The sequence below is a fragment of the Physcomitrium patens genome, chromosome 17, assembly GCF_059467195.1.
Source record: "Physcomitrium patens ecotype Gransden chromosome 17, ASM5946719v1, whole genome shotgun sequence".
Taxonomy (NCBI): Eukaryota; Viridiplantae; Streptophyta; class Bryopsida; order Funariales; family Funariaceae; genus Physcomitrium; species Physcomitrium patens.
Window position 1 is genome coordinate 4,571,099 of NC_143426.1, and position 18,688 is coordinate 4,589,786.

General features: G+C 35.1%; 3 protein-coding genes across 5 annotated transcripts; all 3 read right to left on the reverse strand.

The window, feature by feature from the left end:
* Positions 1-3,787: 3,787 nt before the first annotated feature.
* Positions 3,788-6,264, reverse strand: LOC112294000 (uncharacterized). Its single transcript, XM_024544056.3, has 3 exons — positions 5,807-6,264; positions 5,256-5,591; positions 3,788-4,913 (listed from the first exon to the last, which is right to left on the reverse strand). The coding sequence occupies exons 1-3, from the start codon at positions 5,990-5,992 to the stop codon at positions 4,110-4,112; spliced, it is 1,326 nt and encodes a 441-aa protein (XP_024399824.1). The 5' UTR covers positions 5,993-6,264; the 3' UTR covers positions 3,788-4,109.
* Positions 6,265-10,449: 4,185 nt separating this feature from the next.
* LOC149987519 (uncharacterized) lies at positions 10,450-16,060 on the reverse strand. The gene is made up of 4 exons (XM_090244009.1): positions 15,879-16,060; positions 12,559-12,595; positions 11,346-11,399; positions 10,450-10,974 (listed from the first exon to the last, which is right to left on the reverse strand). The coding sequence occupies exons 1-4, from the start codon at positions 16,058-16,060 to the stop codon at positions 10,591-10,593; spliced, it is 657 nt and encodes a 218-aa protein (XP_090100135.1). The 3' UTR covers positions 10,450-10,590.
* A 56-nt stretch (positions 16,061-16,116) lies between these two features.
* On the reverse strand, positions 16,117-18,399 carry LOC112294781 (pre-mRNA splicing factor SR-like 1). 3 transcript variants are annotated; one of them, XM_090244102.1, is made up of 2 exons: positions 18,261-18,399; positions 16,117-17,873 (listed from the first exon to the last, which is right to left on the reverse strand). In XM_090244102.1, the coding sequence occupies exon 2, from the start codon at positions 17,596-17,598 to the stop codon at positions 16,267-16,269; it is 1,332 nt and encodes a 443-aa protein (XP_090100228.1). In that variant the 5' UTR covers positions 17,599-17,873; positions 18,261-18,399; the 3' UTR covers positions 16,117-16,266. The 3 variants fall into 3 exon arrangements, with proteins under 3 accessions (XP_090100228.1, XP_090100227.1, XP_024401375.1); XM_090244101.1 differs by having other exon boundaries at positions 18,253-18,392; XM_024545607.3 differs by having other exon boundaries at positions 18,248-18,386.
* Between the last annotated feature and the right edge of the window lie 289 nt (positions 18,400-18,688).

Consider the following 18,688-nt stretch of genomic DNA (forward strand, 5'->3'; position numbering starts at 1 on the left):
GAGCAGAATTCTTGATTATGGTTTTGATATTTGTATCTAGTTTAGGTTGGAGGGATACTTTAAATTTATAATTCGTTGCAATTACAAGCCAGATATGTGGTAACATTGGTTGGATTTTTAGGAAATACTTGATGCTAGTAAAAAAAAAAAAAAAAACGAAACAAGAAGGAAGTGCAAGAATGAAAGTGGTGAGTTTGAAGAAGTATTACTATGCATATATTAGAAATGGAAGAGTTTTAATAAGCGTCATAAAAAGTGTGCTTATTATTTTAGACAATTGATAAGGATTTATTTGATGCATATTATGTAAACCCAATCAATCAATCAACCTATATATATTCACAAAAAGAAACAGTATAGCTTGATTAAGGCTTCTAACATATTTTTGTATGAAAATTAATGTGCTATGTAAATTAGGAAATAGATATCACATTACAATATTTTTCTATATGTATCTAAATTAAAAAAAGTGTGTGTTGATGAAAAAAATTACACACACTTTTTTTCATCAACACATACATATCAAAATTTCACACACTTGCTAGAAATTTTGATATGTATATATGTATGTATATGATTAAGAATAGGTAATTTATCAAAGAAATTGTAAGAAATTAATAACTATTAGAATTACAATGATAAATCTCTTTGGTAATATTTGCAAAAATAGTAGATAGATTAATAGAATTGGTTTTGGTTACAAAATTAAGTAATCAAAGATTATTGATTATATAGAATTTAGTATTGTTGCTTAGCAACCTCAACAAATTGATTTTAATATGACTTTTAGATATAATAGAGGTTAAAAAATAATAATAATATGAATATAATATTTTTTATTTAAGTTAGCATTACAAAAAATATAAAATATTATAATTAAATATAAATAGTAAATTAATATATATTTACTCAATATTTTAGATTTAAAAATTTTATGTAGTTAGATTTATAAAAGCCAACTTAATTAGTTAGGTTTGGTATTTTATAATGTTTTCGTGCAAATAGTTTTTAGAAAGTGTTGTGATACAAAATTAAAATATTATCTTTTAAATATAGATATTTGAAACTTAAAATTAATAAGTTTAATGAAATAAATTTTTACTTTTATAATATTATTATTTTTTAATATGATTTTATTTAAAATTTTAATAAAATTATTATATTTCTATAATTCTATAATAAAAATAAAAAATATTTATATATCAAACTATTTTAAATATATATTATCTATATTATATTAATTTTGTACATTAATTTTTTTAATTTAAAGCCGTATCAATTAAAAAATAGACAAAGAATTTTTTAAAAAATATAATATTATATGGATAGAAATAAAAAAATTAATCTAGTCAATAATATCTTAACTGAAGACAAACATAATAGTTTTGTAAAAGTAAAATTAATTTATAAATATCTTTAGATGTGTCATATAGCCAAAATGATTTTTTTATAGCATTTTTAGGTCCAAAATACTACCACAATAGTATTTTCAAATTAAATACTTGCCATACAAGTCTTTAGTCTTTAAAAGGCTTTGTTGTGTCTTTTTAATTAAGAAGTATGAATAGAATAAGAGGAAATTTATTTTTTGATTATAAAAATTAATTATTTTTAATATATTCTTATTTTGGAAATTTTTAGTCTTTTAAAACTTATTAACAAGTATTATAGTTCTATAGTATCTTAAAATTCTATTTAATAATTGATTTTCTTTATTTACTTATTTTATTTCTGAGTTTTATTTCTTTGCAAGTTTTTTCTAGATATGTCTTTCTTCTAACAAACATGTCAAGTTGCACGTATATAAGCTATATTTTACAGCTTCTACCAAATTTCTTCCAAAGTAAAATTATTTGTATGAAGTTAAGGGGCAATAAAAAATATCATTCAATAAGAATAAATGCCATATAGAAGATTAGAATAAATCTTAAATTAAATTATAAAGTTGGAGTCATATTGTTTGGTACAAGTGTATTATTTTGACTATTAGTTTTTAAAACTCACATTTAAACCTTTACAAATTAATACAAAAGTAATTTGCAGCTATAGAGCTTTGAAATAACTCAAAAAAAGATAAAATTATTCTATATTTCTAAAGTATTTAGAAGTTAGGCTACTTTTGGTTGCTAGATGATTTAGGTTCTAAATGAATTCAAAAGAAATAACAAAACATAGTGATGACATTAAATTAAGATTACATGTTGTTACTATCAATAAATTATGACATAACAAATTGGTTTAACAAATAAATAAAGTATAATTATACAACTTTCTTCTAATATAATTTTAAATTTTTGTTCAGAAAATATTTTGAAAATTCAATAATGACCTTAACACTATATGTTGGAATTTCAAAAGAAAAAAATTGAAAAAAAAGGATAAAAAGTTAAAGTAATACAAGACTATTAAAAACCAACACCACAAACAGGTATTCAACACATAAAAAGTATAAAAGCAAGTATTTAAACTTTGCAATTTGTTAAGAAATTAAGGGATTTTAGACAAAATAGACTAAGATCAAAGTGTTATGTTTACAATATACAATAAGATTTTATTTGATTCTATGAAATCAATTTAGATAGGAATTCCTTGCAAAGAGTTATTTTAAAAAGAATTGATTTAAGTCTCTAAGAGATTAAGCAACTGATTTTAGATTTTTTATCAAAAGCACCTAAAGTTGTTCTAAATACACAAGACACCAAAGTTGTTGAAGAGCTAAGAACAATAATTACGAAAAGAATTTTAATTGCAAATATTTTTAAATAAAAATCAAAAAATATCAACATATCTATGTTTTTACAATATTTTTTAAATTTAAGAATGAATTTGGAATATTTATTGAAAGTATAATAATTGAAATAATTAAATAAAATTATAAAAGATAAAAATTTATATAAATTTAAAAAATCACTACATTAAGATTTTTAAAAATATATATATAGAATATTGAGATTTAATAAATAATAAAGATAAAAACTACAAACCATTATTTTTTTTTTTAAAAAATAACCTAATTATGAAACAATACATAGAATGAATAAAATATACTAGATAAAATAAAAAATTATTTAAATAAAAAATTATTATTAATGTAAATATAAATTAAAAAATATTTTCAAGAATATTATATTTTATAATTAATAACATGTGCCTTAAAAAGTACATAAAACTAAAAATGACCATGATAAGTTTTTATCTTTTTATCTTTTATATATGAATGTTCTAAATATGAAAATAGGTAATAGTAAAAAATAAGATTAAAATTTTTTTATTAATTTTTTATTAAATCAACCCACATGTTTAAACCATCATTGTACCCTTTCAACTCCATTTCCATTCTTAGCCATTCTCTTGTTTCCAACTATCACATCATTCTTAACATTTTCAACCTCCCGCCCCCATTCTTAGCAACAATTGGGAACAAGGAACAATTGAAAACACATATGGAAGCTGCAATGATGCAATAATGGTTAAGATAGAGTAAGTCACTTTAGTAAATATTTGGGTTGTTTTATCATTCTTCTACATCTATATCTATATGTTTACATTTATATTCATAAAATAAAAAATACTTATATATACACTTATTCATATACTTATAATTTGATTTCTTGTAGACAATTTTCATGCCTTTACATCTTTTAATTTGAAGCTCTCACCTTAAAAATGTTAATTATTGTTTTATTAGTGAATTTTTTCTAAATATGGCTACTAGTGCTATTGTTTAGGCAATTCTTTTTAGAACATATTGTACCAGCTTGATTTACATTAAAAAAACCCAAGTAAATTAAGATAAGCAGCTCTTCCTTCATTCCCTAGCAAAAAGTTAAACGGATCACACATCCCTGCAGCTCTTACTTTAATTTGGCATCAGCTCACACTACAAACTGCCAAGGATTACCGCTCTAAAAAAACTTGCTTTGGCTGCGTGTGACAAGACTAGAACTCTTCAATGCATAAGTTGTTGAAAATCTTAACTCATACTAAAGGAAAAACATTGACTACACCTTCCGCAGCTCAATCCCTTATCGTTTCTCTCCCAGTTGTTACAAATTCAACATACCTACTGCGAGACATGTTCTCACCCGGCCAAACATCTCCCAAAATCCTCAATTCACAGACTCATCAGAATCAGAATACACCTCGTCTTCCCTGCCCTCAGAACAAATCTTTAAGGGTGGAGGTGCGTCCCAAACCTCCCACTGCTTTTGAAACTCTTCCATATCGCGCACACACTCCGACACAGACCTTGTCGTGACACGCTGAGCGTCACCAGAGAGCTGCTCGCCAGATTCCTTCTCATAAACTGTGCGCCATTGCGGTTCCCAGTCCTGATGAGCATCGCAAAGCTCAAGCCCATCTATTAACCCAGGCCACCCCCAACCTTTGCTAAGTTTGGAAACTAATCTTTGCGCTTCCGAACCACTGGACTTGGGAGTGCAGGGTCTGCACTTCGCCCCGTTCAAATCACCCTTTGTCGACAGCGACGCCACTGGAACGCCGAAATAAGCTGGAGGCCAAGAATACTTCCGATAAGTAAGAATGCAGAAAGGAAAATTTGTCGATGAATACCACAAATTGGTGAATTTTAGTTGCGCTTTAAAAGCCGTCTCGGAGTTCAAGTTTCTAGCACCGCGCTTGTGAAGAAGTGGTAGAAGGCTGAGCCTCGATAAAGCCACTCTCGAATTTTCAGAATTCCCAATGCCTAGCCTGTCATTGAGGCCACCATAATGAGATCCGTGTGGGATGTAGTAGACAGAAGAATTAAAAGAGCTCAAGGGTGGAAGTGGCCCTCTCCAGTAGCCATCAACCCTGGTTCGGACAATCCAATCATACTTGATATTGTGCTTCGATTCGTGCTCAGTGATCATTTCGAGACAGCCTTCGACCAAATGAAAGTACTGCAACAGACCCTGGACCATGCAAAACAGTGCAACGTGAATCAGAATATAGGTTGTTGATTTTACCCTTAAGCTTACACAATCTCTTCCAAACTTCTAGAAGCAGGGAGTATAATAGAATTATACCAATTGACTACGACTCAGTCCCTAAGTCTTCATTGAATGAAAGATATAAACACGGTTTGAAAATGCGAAAGACGGCTGTAGTACCAGAAAGACTAAAACCAGCCTAATTTCTAACCAAAATCACCTAAAGATTACAAGGGAAACCCCTTCGCAATACTGAAATGCCTAATGGCAGAAAACCTATCTGCATCATGAATTGCATATGTGACCACGTTTAAGGTGGCAAACCTGTATCCCATTAGGGGAATTTGCCGCCGTGAGTACTTCTCGCTGCAATCTACTCTCTGGGAGTTGTTTTGGAATGAAAACGCGGGCACTAGCGAGCCCCGAGGCCCCACTCAGCAATGAAAACTTGTGGGAATCCTTATCCAAGGGCGAGTGCAGGAATACATCTGTGTCGTTGTAAGCATTCAAGACGTATTTCATCAACGTCTTGCCCGTCAACTCAAAGGCTCGCGCTCCCCCAACCAGGCATACGGCAACGCGCGACCTTGTCGATTCTTCAAAACGCCCCTCAAGCGGTACCGGTGAGGCAGCCGCCAAACCAGCTTCCCCAACATAAAGCTGCACGTACCAAGGATAGAAATTTGATTCCACAGGAAAGAAACCAAGACACAACACCATCATACGCCATGGAGCTTCAATAGATCATGAACATCTACCCGCCACAAACACACCTACGCTTGCACGAAATCAAGTAAACCAAAGAAAACAAATAAATCACCTCCTCCGAACCTACAGGTTGAAAGGTGGAACAGAGCATCCATCAAGACACAAACCTCGCTACGATTCGATGTGTTGGGACCCGGAGCAGCATTTTCCTTCGCTGTGGAAAGCGGATACCACAACTGGTAATGCGCTAACGGAGTTTTGGCCGGAAATTGGTATCCAACTAAGGCAACAACGCTAATGAGAAACACCACAGACACAATCCAACTCAATTTCGACACCACAACCGTCATCATACAAGACTATCCGAGGCTACGCAACCATTTTGCGGACAAAAACTCGCAATGAGCGCTAAATAACCAGCTTCTCCTTCACCATCTCCAAGACAAGTCCAATTGACTCGACCTGACCCAGTTCTCAAAAGTTTTCCGCGAGACAAAAACCAATACGAAGGTTCAATCGGTCTCTTCCCACTGCAATTACGCGGCGTCAACTCTCACCCTGGGCCCCGCATCACACTCCCGTTCAATCTCGAGAGCTGTGAGCTCCGCCTGCGGCGCAGAGCTCTGTCCCTCCCTGCAACTGGCGTCCTCAACAAGCATACTCCCAGCCCGTGACGACGAGAAAGTCCCGACGGATCGTCGGCATTGTCAACTCCGTCGAGCATCTACGTCAACGTACGTCGGTCCAGATATTGGCCACATGGAACCGTGGCAAGTGACACGTTTCTTATTCTCATCAGTAATTTCCACGTCATCTCTTTTTTTTCTCCCAGGAAAAGCACAGAACTTGCCACTTGGAAACTAAGTGTGGAAAATTTTGCATTAAAATTTCACTCCATACTTTTATATCTTTTTACTTTTTGGAGTAACAAGACATTTTGCATCACTTTCTTTTTCTTTTTCTTTTTCTCTCTTTTACGTTTTGTATTGTTATTGATAACAACGTTAATATTATTATTTTTTGTCGAGAGAATGGTGATTATGATAAATTTACTGTTGCAGAAGGCGAATTATTTTGAGAAATATGTTAGCCTTGTTTATGGTATTTCTCCTGTTCTGCTACTTTTAATTAACAAAAATGAATTAATCATGTGTGGAATAAAACCTATTCTAGTTACATGTGACTGTGTGAGAACCTATCTATGTAGTAAAAACTCTCGCAAGATCTTTTTCAAAAAACGAAACATGCAAAGAACTAATCCTGAAATTTGTAATCACCTTTAAAGATGGTTGCAATTTTTAAAATTTAAATTTCTTTGGTGAATGATTCTAATTCAAGTTTAGATCAGACTGTAATTCTAACAAAGTAATTTGTAAAGCGTACTTTGTAAAATCTTTGATTACATTGTATAAAACATGTAAATTTTATTTTAATATGATTTTAATTTTAATTTACAAGCACATAGAATCTATATGATATAACACCATATGTTTGTTACGCCTCCTACAGAATAATAAAAACAATGACTTCTGGGTTGCATTCTACATTCAAACTGTAACATTTTTTTAAAGAACATAGTACTTTTAGTCTAAAAAATATCAAGTTTCCATTTTTTATTTTTATTTTTTCTCACATTTGATTCAACGGAAACATAATAATACATTACTAAATTGTTATGTACATTTTTAAAATTACATTTATATTTATATATTTATTGTGTTTTTTCATTAATGCATTACAACCATCAATTACATACCAAAAAATAAATCGAATCTTAACAAAATAAATATATAAAAACTCACAAAATGGAGAAACTTGACAAGACTTTTTAAGTTTCCAGGTTATGCTTTGAAATGGCTTAAGAAATCCTCTTTTGAGGTTCTGAACTAAGAATCTTCCTATGCTACAAGGGATTTATATGAATATATATATATATATATATATATAAAGTAGAAACCCATGTCGTTGGCCACAAAAAAGAAGTAAAAGTTTAATTTGTGATTTCTTAGTAAAAAATTGACTACTTGTAAAGAAATATTGACTAATAAATAAATAAATAAATATCCATAACAATGTAACCATTTATGTTTCTACATTGTAATTGAAAAACATAATTTTTATTTACTACAACTTAAATAACCAAAGTTAAAAGAACTTTGAGATAAACCATATTTATGGTGATTTTTTTATATTTTATATTTTTAGGATATAAGATTTTGATCATATTTGGAGAAGTCTGAATCTATACCATTAAGCACAAAAAAGTGTCCTTGTATGTTTTTGTGAGTTCCTATGGGTTCCTATGGATTCCCATGCATTTCCATGAGTTCTTTAAGTTCCCATAGGTTTCTTTGCATTCCTTGAGTTCTTATTAAATGTAACTAACCTTTTTTAAAAACAATTGGTGTTGTAATCAATTATGCTTATAAAACATGCATTATGAATAATTTATTGTTCAAAATCAGTCTTATCATTAATGTCTTCTAAAACATGTCTTATCATTATTTCATTGTTCAAAATCAAGTAGAATTTATTTTTTTGGTTTATCAAAAATAGTCAAGTTATTTTGTTTGTAAATTAATTTGATATTATAAATGCCATTAATATGGATATGTAAAGTAAAAAGTATATTTTTTTAAAAAAAAAATAAAGTAAATTTTCTAATTAGGTTCATTTTCATCATTATTTTCAATATATGGTACCAAAAAAATATTGCATCAAATTTCCACAACATACAACAATATCATATGATAAAATAATGTATTTTATTTTGTTATTTTTTCATATTTGAAGGTTAACATATTTTAAAAATACAATGATCATAATCCAAAAATAAATTGGAAATAAATCATTCAAAGTTTAAAATGCATGGAGTTTAAATTTAATAATAGAATTATTTATTTTCAACTCTCAAATTCATACATATTTCTTGTTTCAAATAAGTTTACTTTGATTTATAACAAAGTCTCTCTCTACTGTCTCTCAACTCATTTCAGCTAATTTTTTTATGTGAAAGTTGTCAAATTCAATTAAAAGACTCCAATTTCAAAAGATGCCATTGATTTTCAAAATCCTTGCTCTCTCCATATTGTATCATTTTGTTGATGAGATAAATAAACTTTAACTTTTGTTAAGAGTTTGTTACTCTAATTCTTGGTCTACAAACCTTGAGTATTTTAGAAGTGGACCTTGTCTTTTTTGTCACCATTCTTCAATAACAAATCTATCAAATTTTGCTATAGTTGAAGAATTATATTTCAAGTGGGGATGCTCTACTTAATCTACCATTATTTGTTCCCTATGTCTTCATTACTTCAATTTCACATCACAATTCTTCATTAGATGCACCTCTAATAGGCATGTTTGTGTTGAAGACAATCTAAGTAGATGCCAATGCACCAAGAGGTGAGCAAATACCTCCTAATAGATAGACGAAATTATCTAACTTTGTGTTGGTGTAAAGCATATAAAGCTCATTCAAATTGTAATGTGCACATACTAACAAACTCAATTAAGACAACTTCAACTTGAAAACATCCACAATCTACAATTCCTTAGCTTCAATACACATGATGTATCATAGACCACAATTTGACAACATCAACTCACCTATAGTAGCAACAAAATGATTCTACTCAAACAAATTTTGCTCAACTGATGTCTAGCACAATAAATAATGTAGGTGCACAATGAAGTACTTTGTTCAAGTGGGTTGCCATTGCAAAGGGCTTGTCCATTTTTAGCATCTTTAGAGTATACTTCTCTTCTTGTTTGCCCCCATTCTCACTCTTCAATTTCTCCACAATAATATTTCGATTTCTCCACACTAATGATTTTCCATTCAATAACCAATATCACCACGCAATTAGGAAGCCACCAGATTCCTTTGCAAATGGTTCTGAATTAATCAAAATAACCAAAACCAATACAATACAATACAATACAACCATTACCTGAACACCATTACCCTTAAGAGATTGCAATTGTTTGCACAAATAAAAAGTCTCAGATTTTAGCATTTCATGTTCTAGGCTGGACTGTTCTTTCACCTATTTGGTGACAAACGTGAGGTGTTCAACTTGTTCAGCCATGTCCGCCTTGCTATTAATTAAAGAGTTCACTTCAGTCCACAGAAGACGTATTTCATCTTGCATATATGCTTATACACTGATAAGCAGCTCTCCCTTCAGCTGCTCCCCTATCCTCTCTTCAATCATTGTTTGCACCTGGTAATGCCAGAAGATCACCTGGCCGCTCCTGAATTTGTAGTGCGGAATGTGGAACATAATCCTAAAGTGACTATATAATGCGTCACAATGATTCTGTATTTGCAGTCATTTCTGAACCAAAAAATAACCTCCATTGCAACATTATAAATACTTGCTCTTTCACTTATCGCAAGAGCTTTTCAGTGTCTGACGTGAACCCTACGAGCTTTGTTTGGAATTCATTCCAAACACTGTAATTCACAGACTCTGTCTGATCTGTTTCCTTAACTTTCTCCAGATCCTTCTCTACACGATCAACCCGATTCTGCCATCTTTTGCCTTGGACCTCAATCCAAATCTTCACACTCTCCATAGAACCTTTCAGCTCCCCAAGCACCCTTTGCAGGTCTGGAATTTTTGCATTATTTGCGTCATGATATACACTCTGCAAAACATGTATTCATAAGTACTAAGAAATGGCATCATATATTTTTCAAATATCTCAATACAGTTGTTCAAGAAAACTATGAAATTACCTAGGTTTAGAAGTCTGTTACCTCATAAGTGTTGCGGCACAAAGGTCCGGCGCCCAACTTAGGGGTCATTGTTTTGGGCGACATGAACACACATGCACAGAGGTCCGGCGTTCAACTTCGACTTCGACACTCTGTTCTTCAATGTTCATTTCTGTCCTACTACACAAAGTAATTTGCAGTCAATGCACAGAAAGCTAGTGCCACGGATCACAGCCTCCAAACCTGATTGCAATGAAATACACAGGACGTCATTATCTCATTGAATCCAGCAAGTTGAATGTGCTTCTGCATGATGGTCACCCGCTTCGCGTGAATAGCGCACAGATTTGTATCCTCAAACAAACCAACCAAGTACGCTTCCGACGCCTCATGCAATGCCAGCACCGTGGAGCTTTGGAATCGGAGATCCCACTTGAAGCCTTGCGCAATCTCACGCATCAACCGCTGGAAAGGCAGCTTACGAATCAGCAGCTCCGTCGACTTCTGGTATTTGCGGATCTCTCGTAGGGCCATCATCTCGGGCCTGGAGCAATGAGGCTTCTTCACACCTCCTGTAGCCAGCGCAGACTTGCGTACTGTCTTGGTCGCCAGCTGCTTGTTACATTGCTCACAATGTGAAAATCCACCTTGTTATTAATGCAATCAAGTTATATTACAGCATTACAGTGCCATCACGTGAAATTCAAACATCAATATCAAGTGGTGATAACGATCAATGCCACATGAAAGTACTCCTCGAAGTGTCTTAAGCAGAAATAAAATGCTGATTTATACTTTTTTCCAGGCTGAGCATAGAAACACAAAACGAACAGGAACGCGCCTCCGTCACAGCTCACGCCTCGCGCCTTGCAGGGAGGAATTTGTGACCCAATCCGGCTGGGGTGTGGGATTGCCGTTCTTCCCCGTGAGAATCTTCTACTTCAGTTTTGCACAGAAGTCAGAGAGATCCACGACGTGGAAACGGGAAATACTCTCGGCTTCGTCTCTTTCACTTTGAGTGTTGTAAACCCAGGTACCTGCACGTCAGGTCATCGAAAGTCAGGAATTTGTGATGCCAGTGAAAATTTACATTTAGCATGGTTCCAACTGGGTCATATATCTCGTAAGATACTTACTAGGAATCGTGGTTGAAGGACCACTATCAAAAACACAGAAAATCATGCATTGAGCCAAGAACTCACAACCAAAACTCAACAAAGTTTCTAACGGTCTGAAAATGTAAAAGACTCACCGTGACATCAAAGAGATGGATTACAAGCTACAATACCAATCAATATTTACAATATGGTTTTCTGAACAGTATACAACTCCATGTGGACAACATCTCTGATTGAATGGTGCATACCGGCAGGAATCAATACATAATGAATCACAGAAAGTATTTAGAAGAGTTACAACCCTTCCGAACATTCCTTTATCTTACGAAAACTGAAGTTTGTTTTATATAATAGATAGGGAATTGTTAGATTGACCCAAATATTTACAATAGGTTAAGAATCCAACCATTTTTTCATTGGTTTTTGACCAATATAGATCCAGCTGTGGAAAAGCTTTTGACGATGGTTAGGATGGATGCGTCAATTTAGTAAATACTTGGGTCAATTTAACAATTCCTTTAATGTGTATATATACAGTGACAAACAAAACCGAGTACAAAATCTGAACACTCATAGTTCATTGATCCTTCCAACTGACACATAAGTCAATTGATAGAATTACTTTTTTATTGTGTGTATTCATCCAGTTCTCTACATGGATGAAAAATCTCATTATCATTTGAGGTAGGGTTTATGAGAAAAGTGTTGTAGAAGCACACAGACGTGCATACTCAGTTTTGGTTGCTTCTTCTTGCTGAATTTCGAAATTTCAATGTACACTCCTTGTTGCAAGATTTGAGGGCATTTTTTGTTTGTTGTGTTGCTCTTGTTGTGTACTATCTATAGTGAAAGTTGATTTGTCAATTGTATCTCTATGCCTCGGTTGTGTGAATCATTGAAGCACCAAGCATTGGTGTAGCTTAGGAGTGGTGTTTCTACAAGAAAAGTTGCAGACTCACTTGGAATGAGTCAGTCTTCAATAGCTCATCTGAGAAGGGAGATTAGTAGTGAAATAGAAAAGCAAAGAGGAGGACGTCCAAAGGTTTTAGGAGGGCAAGAGAAGCGACTTGGTGTGCACCTTGTCATTGCTGGTTGTCTCAAAACGGCAAGTGCAGCTGCAAAACAACTTCGAGAAAAAACAGGTAAACACTTCTCAGACATCACCTTGAGGCATGGTTTGAGAGAAGCTGGTTTGGGTGCTTGTGTGCAACAAAAGAAGCCTCTACTTGCCAAAAGACATGTTCTTGCAAGGTTGAATTTTGCTCATAAATACAAAAATTGGACCGTTGATGATTGGAGACGGGTTATTTTCAGTGATGAGACAAAGATTAACCTAATCAACTCAGATGGTATGTCTTGGTGTTGGTTGAGAGAAGGAGAACGACCTGGACCTAAACATGTTAGTCAAACTGTCAAACATGGTGGTGGTTCAATTATGATTTGGGGTTGTATGATTATTTTTGGGCCGGGTGCTTGGTATCAAATTGAAGGTAGAATGGAGCAACAGTTGTACAAAAAAAATTTAGAAACCTACTTGCAAAGTACCACACAGAATTACAACTTAGATCCTACTAAGGTGGTTTTTCAACATGATAATGATCCCAAACATATGGCAAAAAGTGTTCAGTTTTGGCTCTCTTTTTAGCCATTTCAGCTCCTTCGATGGCCAGCTCAATCTCCAGATTTGAATCCAATGGAACATTTTTGGGCCCTTCTCAAACAGCGTTTAAGCCAAGTCACTCCAAGGCCAAGAGGTGTTCAAGAATTGTGGGAGAATGTTTGTAGTATTTACCCTAGTTTTGATGCAAAAGATTGTGAGAAACTATACAAAAGTATGCTAAGAAGGATTTCAGTTGTTTTGGAAGCAAAAGGTTATTGGACTAAATATTGAAGTTTGAAGATTTTCTTTGAACAATACTGAGTACAAGACATAGTTGTTGATTTGACTTTGTAGAAGGATGTTTAGTTATCAATTTGATGTGCAACTTTGTACATATGTACAAGACTGTGTATATTATTCCATGTAACTTTCAGATTTATAAAGCAATCATTGAAATTTCTATAATTGCTCTTGAAAGTTGGCACTTCAGATTTTGTACTCGGTTTTGTTTGTCACTGTATGTATGTATGTATATATATATATATATATATACATAATAATAATAATAATAAAATAAAATAAGAGAGCTCTTGGTCATTGGTCATGGTCAATCTTTTCCTTCACATGCTACGATGGGATTGACTCATCAAATAATCAACAAACGGACCCCATTTTGGAGGAACGAATGAGGTTTCGATAAAAAAAAACAGATGGATGAATTTTGACACATTCTGTGACCTAGTGAAGTTGATACCCTGATCCAAACCGGATATTGTTATGGTTTTCTTACCGCCCATGCTGAGGCGTAGGCTGACGAGGCATGGTCAGTCCCGCCAGTTGTGGGTCCGTAACCAAACCTGCGCCAAACCTGACCTGACTTTAGGCTTGGCAGCTTTCATCCCAAATGCATTTTTATAGGTTTTAAAGGAAATTTTAATTTAAACTCAATGGCTCAAACAAAATGTTATTAAACTTCTAAAAAAATGAATTCTGGTCATGAATATTTTATTTTTTTAATAAATAATCATGAATTTTTTAGAATCTATTATTGAAATTAATCAAATCAAACCAAACTAAATCAATTTATGTGATTGTAATATTCTAATGATTAAATTTTGATTTTATTGATATATTAGTTTGGAATATTTTTAGTCATTAATGTTATAAGTAAAGGCATTCACTTATCACAAAATAAAGCCATAATTTTAAAAGCCCAACATAACAATCTATCTAAACATTAAGAACTATTTTTGTCAAAATTTGAAAAGAAATTATTCTAATGTTTGTAACTTAGACACTAAGTTAAAATTTGAATTAAAAATTAAGGAAAAAATCAAGAATAATAATTAAATAAATAAATACAAGAATAACTAAACTATCATCAAATAATAATGTTCAAATTATGTTAGTAGTTATGATTTTGAACATATTAACCAACTAATCTCAATTTCATCTACAAGTGCTACATATGTTGTACATTACAAATCTATTTTCTCTTTCTATAACCATTAAATATTGAACAATTGATTGTTACTAAACCCTTAAACAACTCAATCTTTCATACTTACTCCCTATGCTCTAAAACTATGCAAAATTGTCATTACAAACTAAAATTAAAATATACAAATGGAATAGTAGGATACTCAATGTGCTGACAATATAATTGTGCACATTGTATGTACTGATATTCAATTATTTTACTTGTCATATTTACAACTTTTATTAAATTAATATATGATGAACATTAAACATCTAACAATTAGTTTTGCTACATTTGTAAACAGTTTTTATCTGATGCAGATGAACAGAACTGTCTGGATCTGATAAATAATTTGTATTCAGGAAACTTTCACTCAGTGGTCGTAACTAATCACGTTTTCATATTTGATGCACCAGACACGAACATATGAGTAATTAATTGCCTCAGTCAAGAAACAAGAATCTTCACCACCCAAGTTTAGACAGATTCTTAAAACGGTCATGTGATAATACCTTATTCATGCACTATGGTGTTCAGGAGAAGTCTCATACGCTACATGATCATACGTTGGAAATAGGATGCTATTACTCACATAAATGCAAACATGATAAAGAAGACCAGTGACCTCTCCCAGAACAGAATTCGGATTCAGCACAAGAGCTCTATGTTAATAAAAAACAGATTCGAGCTCCTATGCAAACGCGATGTCTGACAGTAAAAACCAGGTTTTGGGGCCATGCTAAAGACTACTAGGGATAAGTACATCATGACAGAGTACGCGTTTACATAGGAGCTCTAATCTCTTCATAGAGGACAAACGTCTATGACAATCTGATACTGGAATTGATACGACCCCGGAAGGATCTCTTCATTAAAGACATAGTGGAAACTTCAGGTGATCAGTTTCGCAAAATCGAGCTGAATGGAACGACTTTCCATCGACAATTACGACAACCGAAGTCATCATATGCAGAAGTCACACAGCCTTCCAGAAACAACCTCCCACTAAAGTACATTTGAGCCATTGGATGAGTTACTACTTGCCTGTAGTAGAATCCAAGCTCGATAAATTCATCCAATGTGGTAGAACATACTAAATGTGACGAGGAACGATAAAACTTGCATTAGTTCCAATGATAATCGGCGGGACAATTAAACACTCCTTCGTCTACCTTCATGAAATCTCTATCAGGACATTACGAAGAACTTGTATTCGTGGTGTCAGCACCCGATGCCTCATGAATGAACCACTAACAACCACACCGGCCAAAATAAATAAATAAATAAAAGTGTTTCGAAAATGAAAAACTCGCCACACCGATGATGCTGGCAGTACTTGAAACCCAGCACCAGAGGTTCAATGCTGGATCCACTATGAAAGTTACTCTGCCTGGGGCTACCTGCAATCTTGTACGCAGCTACTGAAAAAGGCGAAAAGGCCAAGGCACGTCTGACAGGCAGGGCTGTAGAGCGATACAGCATACCCACACAAATATCCATGTACAGTATTTATCAACCCATCGTAGAAATAGTAAAATGGCAGTCTCAAGTGAGAATTAAGAACAAAAGACTGCCGAAAGCTTTCAATCCGTGGCACTGCAAAGAGTTGGAAGAACCTAAACACTGGTCAGAATGAGTCCTTATATCACTTCAAGAGACTCTGCAGACAAAGTGCACACTAAAACTCACGGCCCTCAAGATCCTAACTACCTCCATCTTGAGCCTCCAAGATGAATGACATCATCATCAACTGACGCTTTTGAATTGAAGCCACTGGTAGTATCATTCTCACTCTTTGCATGGCTAGCATCTCCATAGACATCCAGCAACTTCTTCAGATTATTTGACGCAGGAGCAGCCCTAGCGGGGCTTCTGGATCTATTACGATCCACACCTTCACTGTGATGCGCAGGACTGCGACTGCGAGTTCGACTACGGAGCCGTTCACCATTATACTTTCTTTCTCTTGTTCTATCCCTGTTAAGACTACGATCTCTCCTTCTGTCCCTAGACCTGTCATCCTCCCTCTCCCACCCTCTATCTCTATTCCTTGATCTGTCCCGTTCACTATCTCGACTTCTGTCTACGTCCCTATATCTAGAATAATCCCTGACATTGTCTCTGTCCCTTTCATCTCTACCCCTTCCGCGACTTCCTTCACGATCATAATCCCTACTCCTTTCTCTCTCTCGTTCTATGGCTCTATCCTTCTGCTCCCCGTCACGCCCACGGTCCCGAGCTTCACTGTCACGCCTGTCCCTGTCTCGAGAGTTCCTCCCTTTGTCTCGACCATAATCCCTGTTTTTGTCTCTTTCAGCGTCTGCGCCTCCAGCCTCCCGAATCGGTGCTGTTCGGCGAACAGGAGAAGAATCTCGAGTAAATGCCCGGTGGGGAGCTCGCTGCCCGAAAGACACTGACAAGGCTGCCTTGACGGAGGGTGGTCTTCTAGCTGTATCATCTGAACCATGTCGACTACTGTTCCCAGTAACTCCCGAGGGTTGAGTTGGAAGCTTCATACGTTCAAGGCATGCAGTGATTTGCCGCAGAATAGGAACAGGAATGCGGGGAAAGAGAGTATCGAAATAGTACTGATTCAAAATAATGTCCCGCACATATACACCCATTGTTGTCATTTTCTTGTTCGAACCTGGAGAAAATTCTTCCGGGTCCTTCACATATGGTTCGAACCAATCCCAGATAGTCTTAGGGTCTCCAACGTACCTCAGGTATAAAAACCCTAGAGCCCGAATGTATGGAGAGTCTGGATGGTCAAGTATATCTTGCATCTGTTTCACGGTGAATTTCAAAGTAAATAGCTTGTAGAGTAAACAAAACGCTGTTGACGGACCACGGCAGTTCCCAGTCATCCATGGCTCCACGTGGTCCACGTGATTATAAATCTCGTCCACAACTTCGGTGTATGTCTGAAGACCAAAGAGCTCTTTGAAGTAATCAGAAGACAATATGTTCGTGCATAGCACTCTTTCAATGAGAGTATCTAGAGGTTTCCCGCACGTTTGAACTTCCTGTGCACTCATCCTGGGCAGTAATCCTTTAAATCTCTCGAAAAATAAATATTTGTATAAAAAACAGAAAACCTATCCAAATTCCAGGACGACCCCAAAACCTAGAGCAAGATTAGCCTTTTTCTGAGCATTCCACGGGTTATTGACAAAATTAAGCTGTTAACCTCATATTCCCATTTCAAGCTCGCCCCTCCCACGAAACTCCCGCAAACATACGCATGCGGAGAATATCAACCCTGGTCGAAATGTGCCCCTTCCATGAAAAGTATAGGAACATCAGACAACACCTGCAATAAAGCGCGACAACTAAAATGAGTGAATAAACAGCGAGTGTTGGAGAAGACAAAAAATGGCACAACACTGCGATCATCCGTTTCCATTAGAGCCATCACCTACAACGGAACCTATACAAGCCTCGGCCTTCTCAAAACTGACATCCACGAAAGAATCAAAGCGAGTAAACAAAACTAGAAACCCAACTACAACACTCCTACCATGAAAATCATGAGCACCAAAACCAAGTGGACTCAATTCCCTCGCACAAATCACATTTAAGAAACCCTAACAAGCAACCACGCAAGAGCATGCTGCAATTCTTCTTCTTGCTTCCTCTCTAAATTTCAGCCTGCAATTCCTACACACAAAAGGCGTTCCACGGAACCTTACTAACACACCATGCCTTCATGCCATCGCCGACCCAGCATAGCTCTCTCTTATGCGCCGGCAACAGCCGGTTGCCTGACGCATTACTCAGAATGCATCATGAAGGCGCGATACTCCACCAAAACGCGCAGTGCAAATGTCCCAGGAAATGGGTATCAGGGATTCGTTCGAAATTTGAGCGGGCGAGGAGAGTTGGGTCAGTCAGGTGCGCGGAGACGGCGAGGCGGAAGCGGGAAGGGCTATGGAGAGCTTGGTGGAATGGAAACCCTTTGAGTGAAACAACGCGCAGGGAATGAAAGGGGACTTTGGCCAGTGCCACTGTATCACAAAATCCAGTGTTGTCCTTCCTTCTTCGTATTTTCTCGCTCTGACTGCCTCCATTATATATACCAGGGTTTCTTCTGGAGTTACAGAACTAGGATGTCGTCCTTCTTTCGGA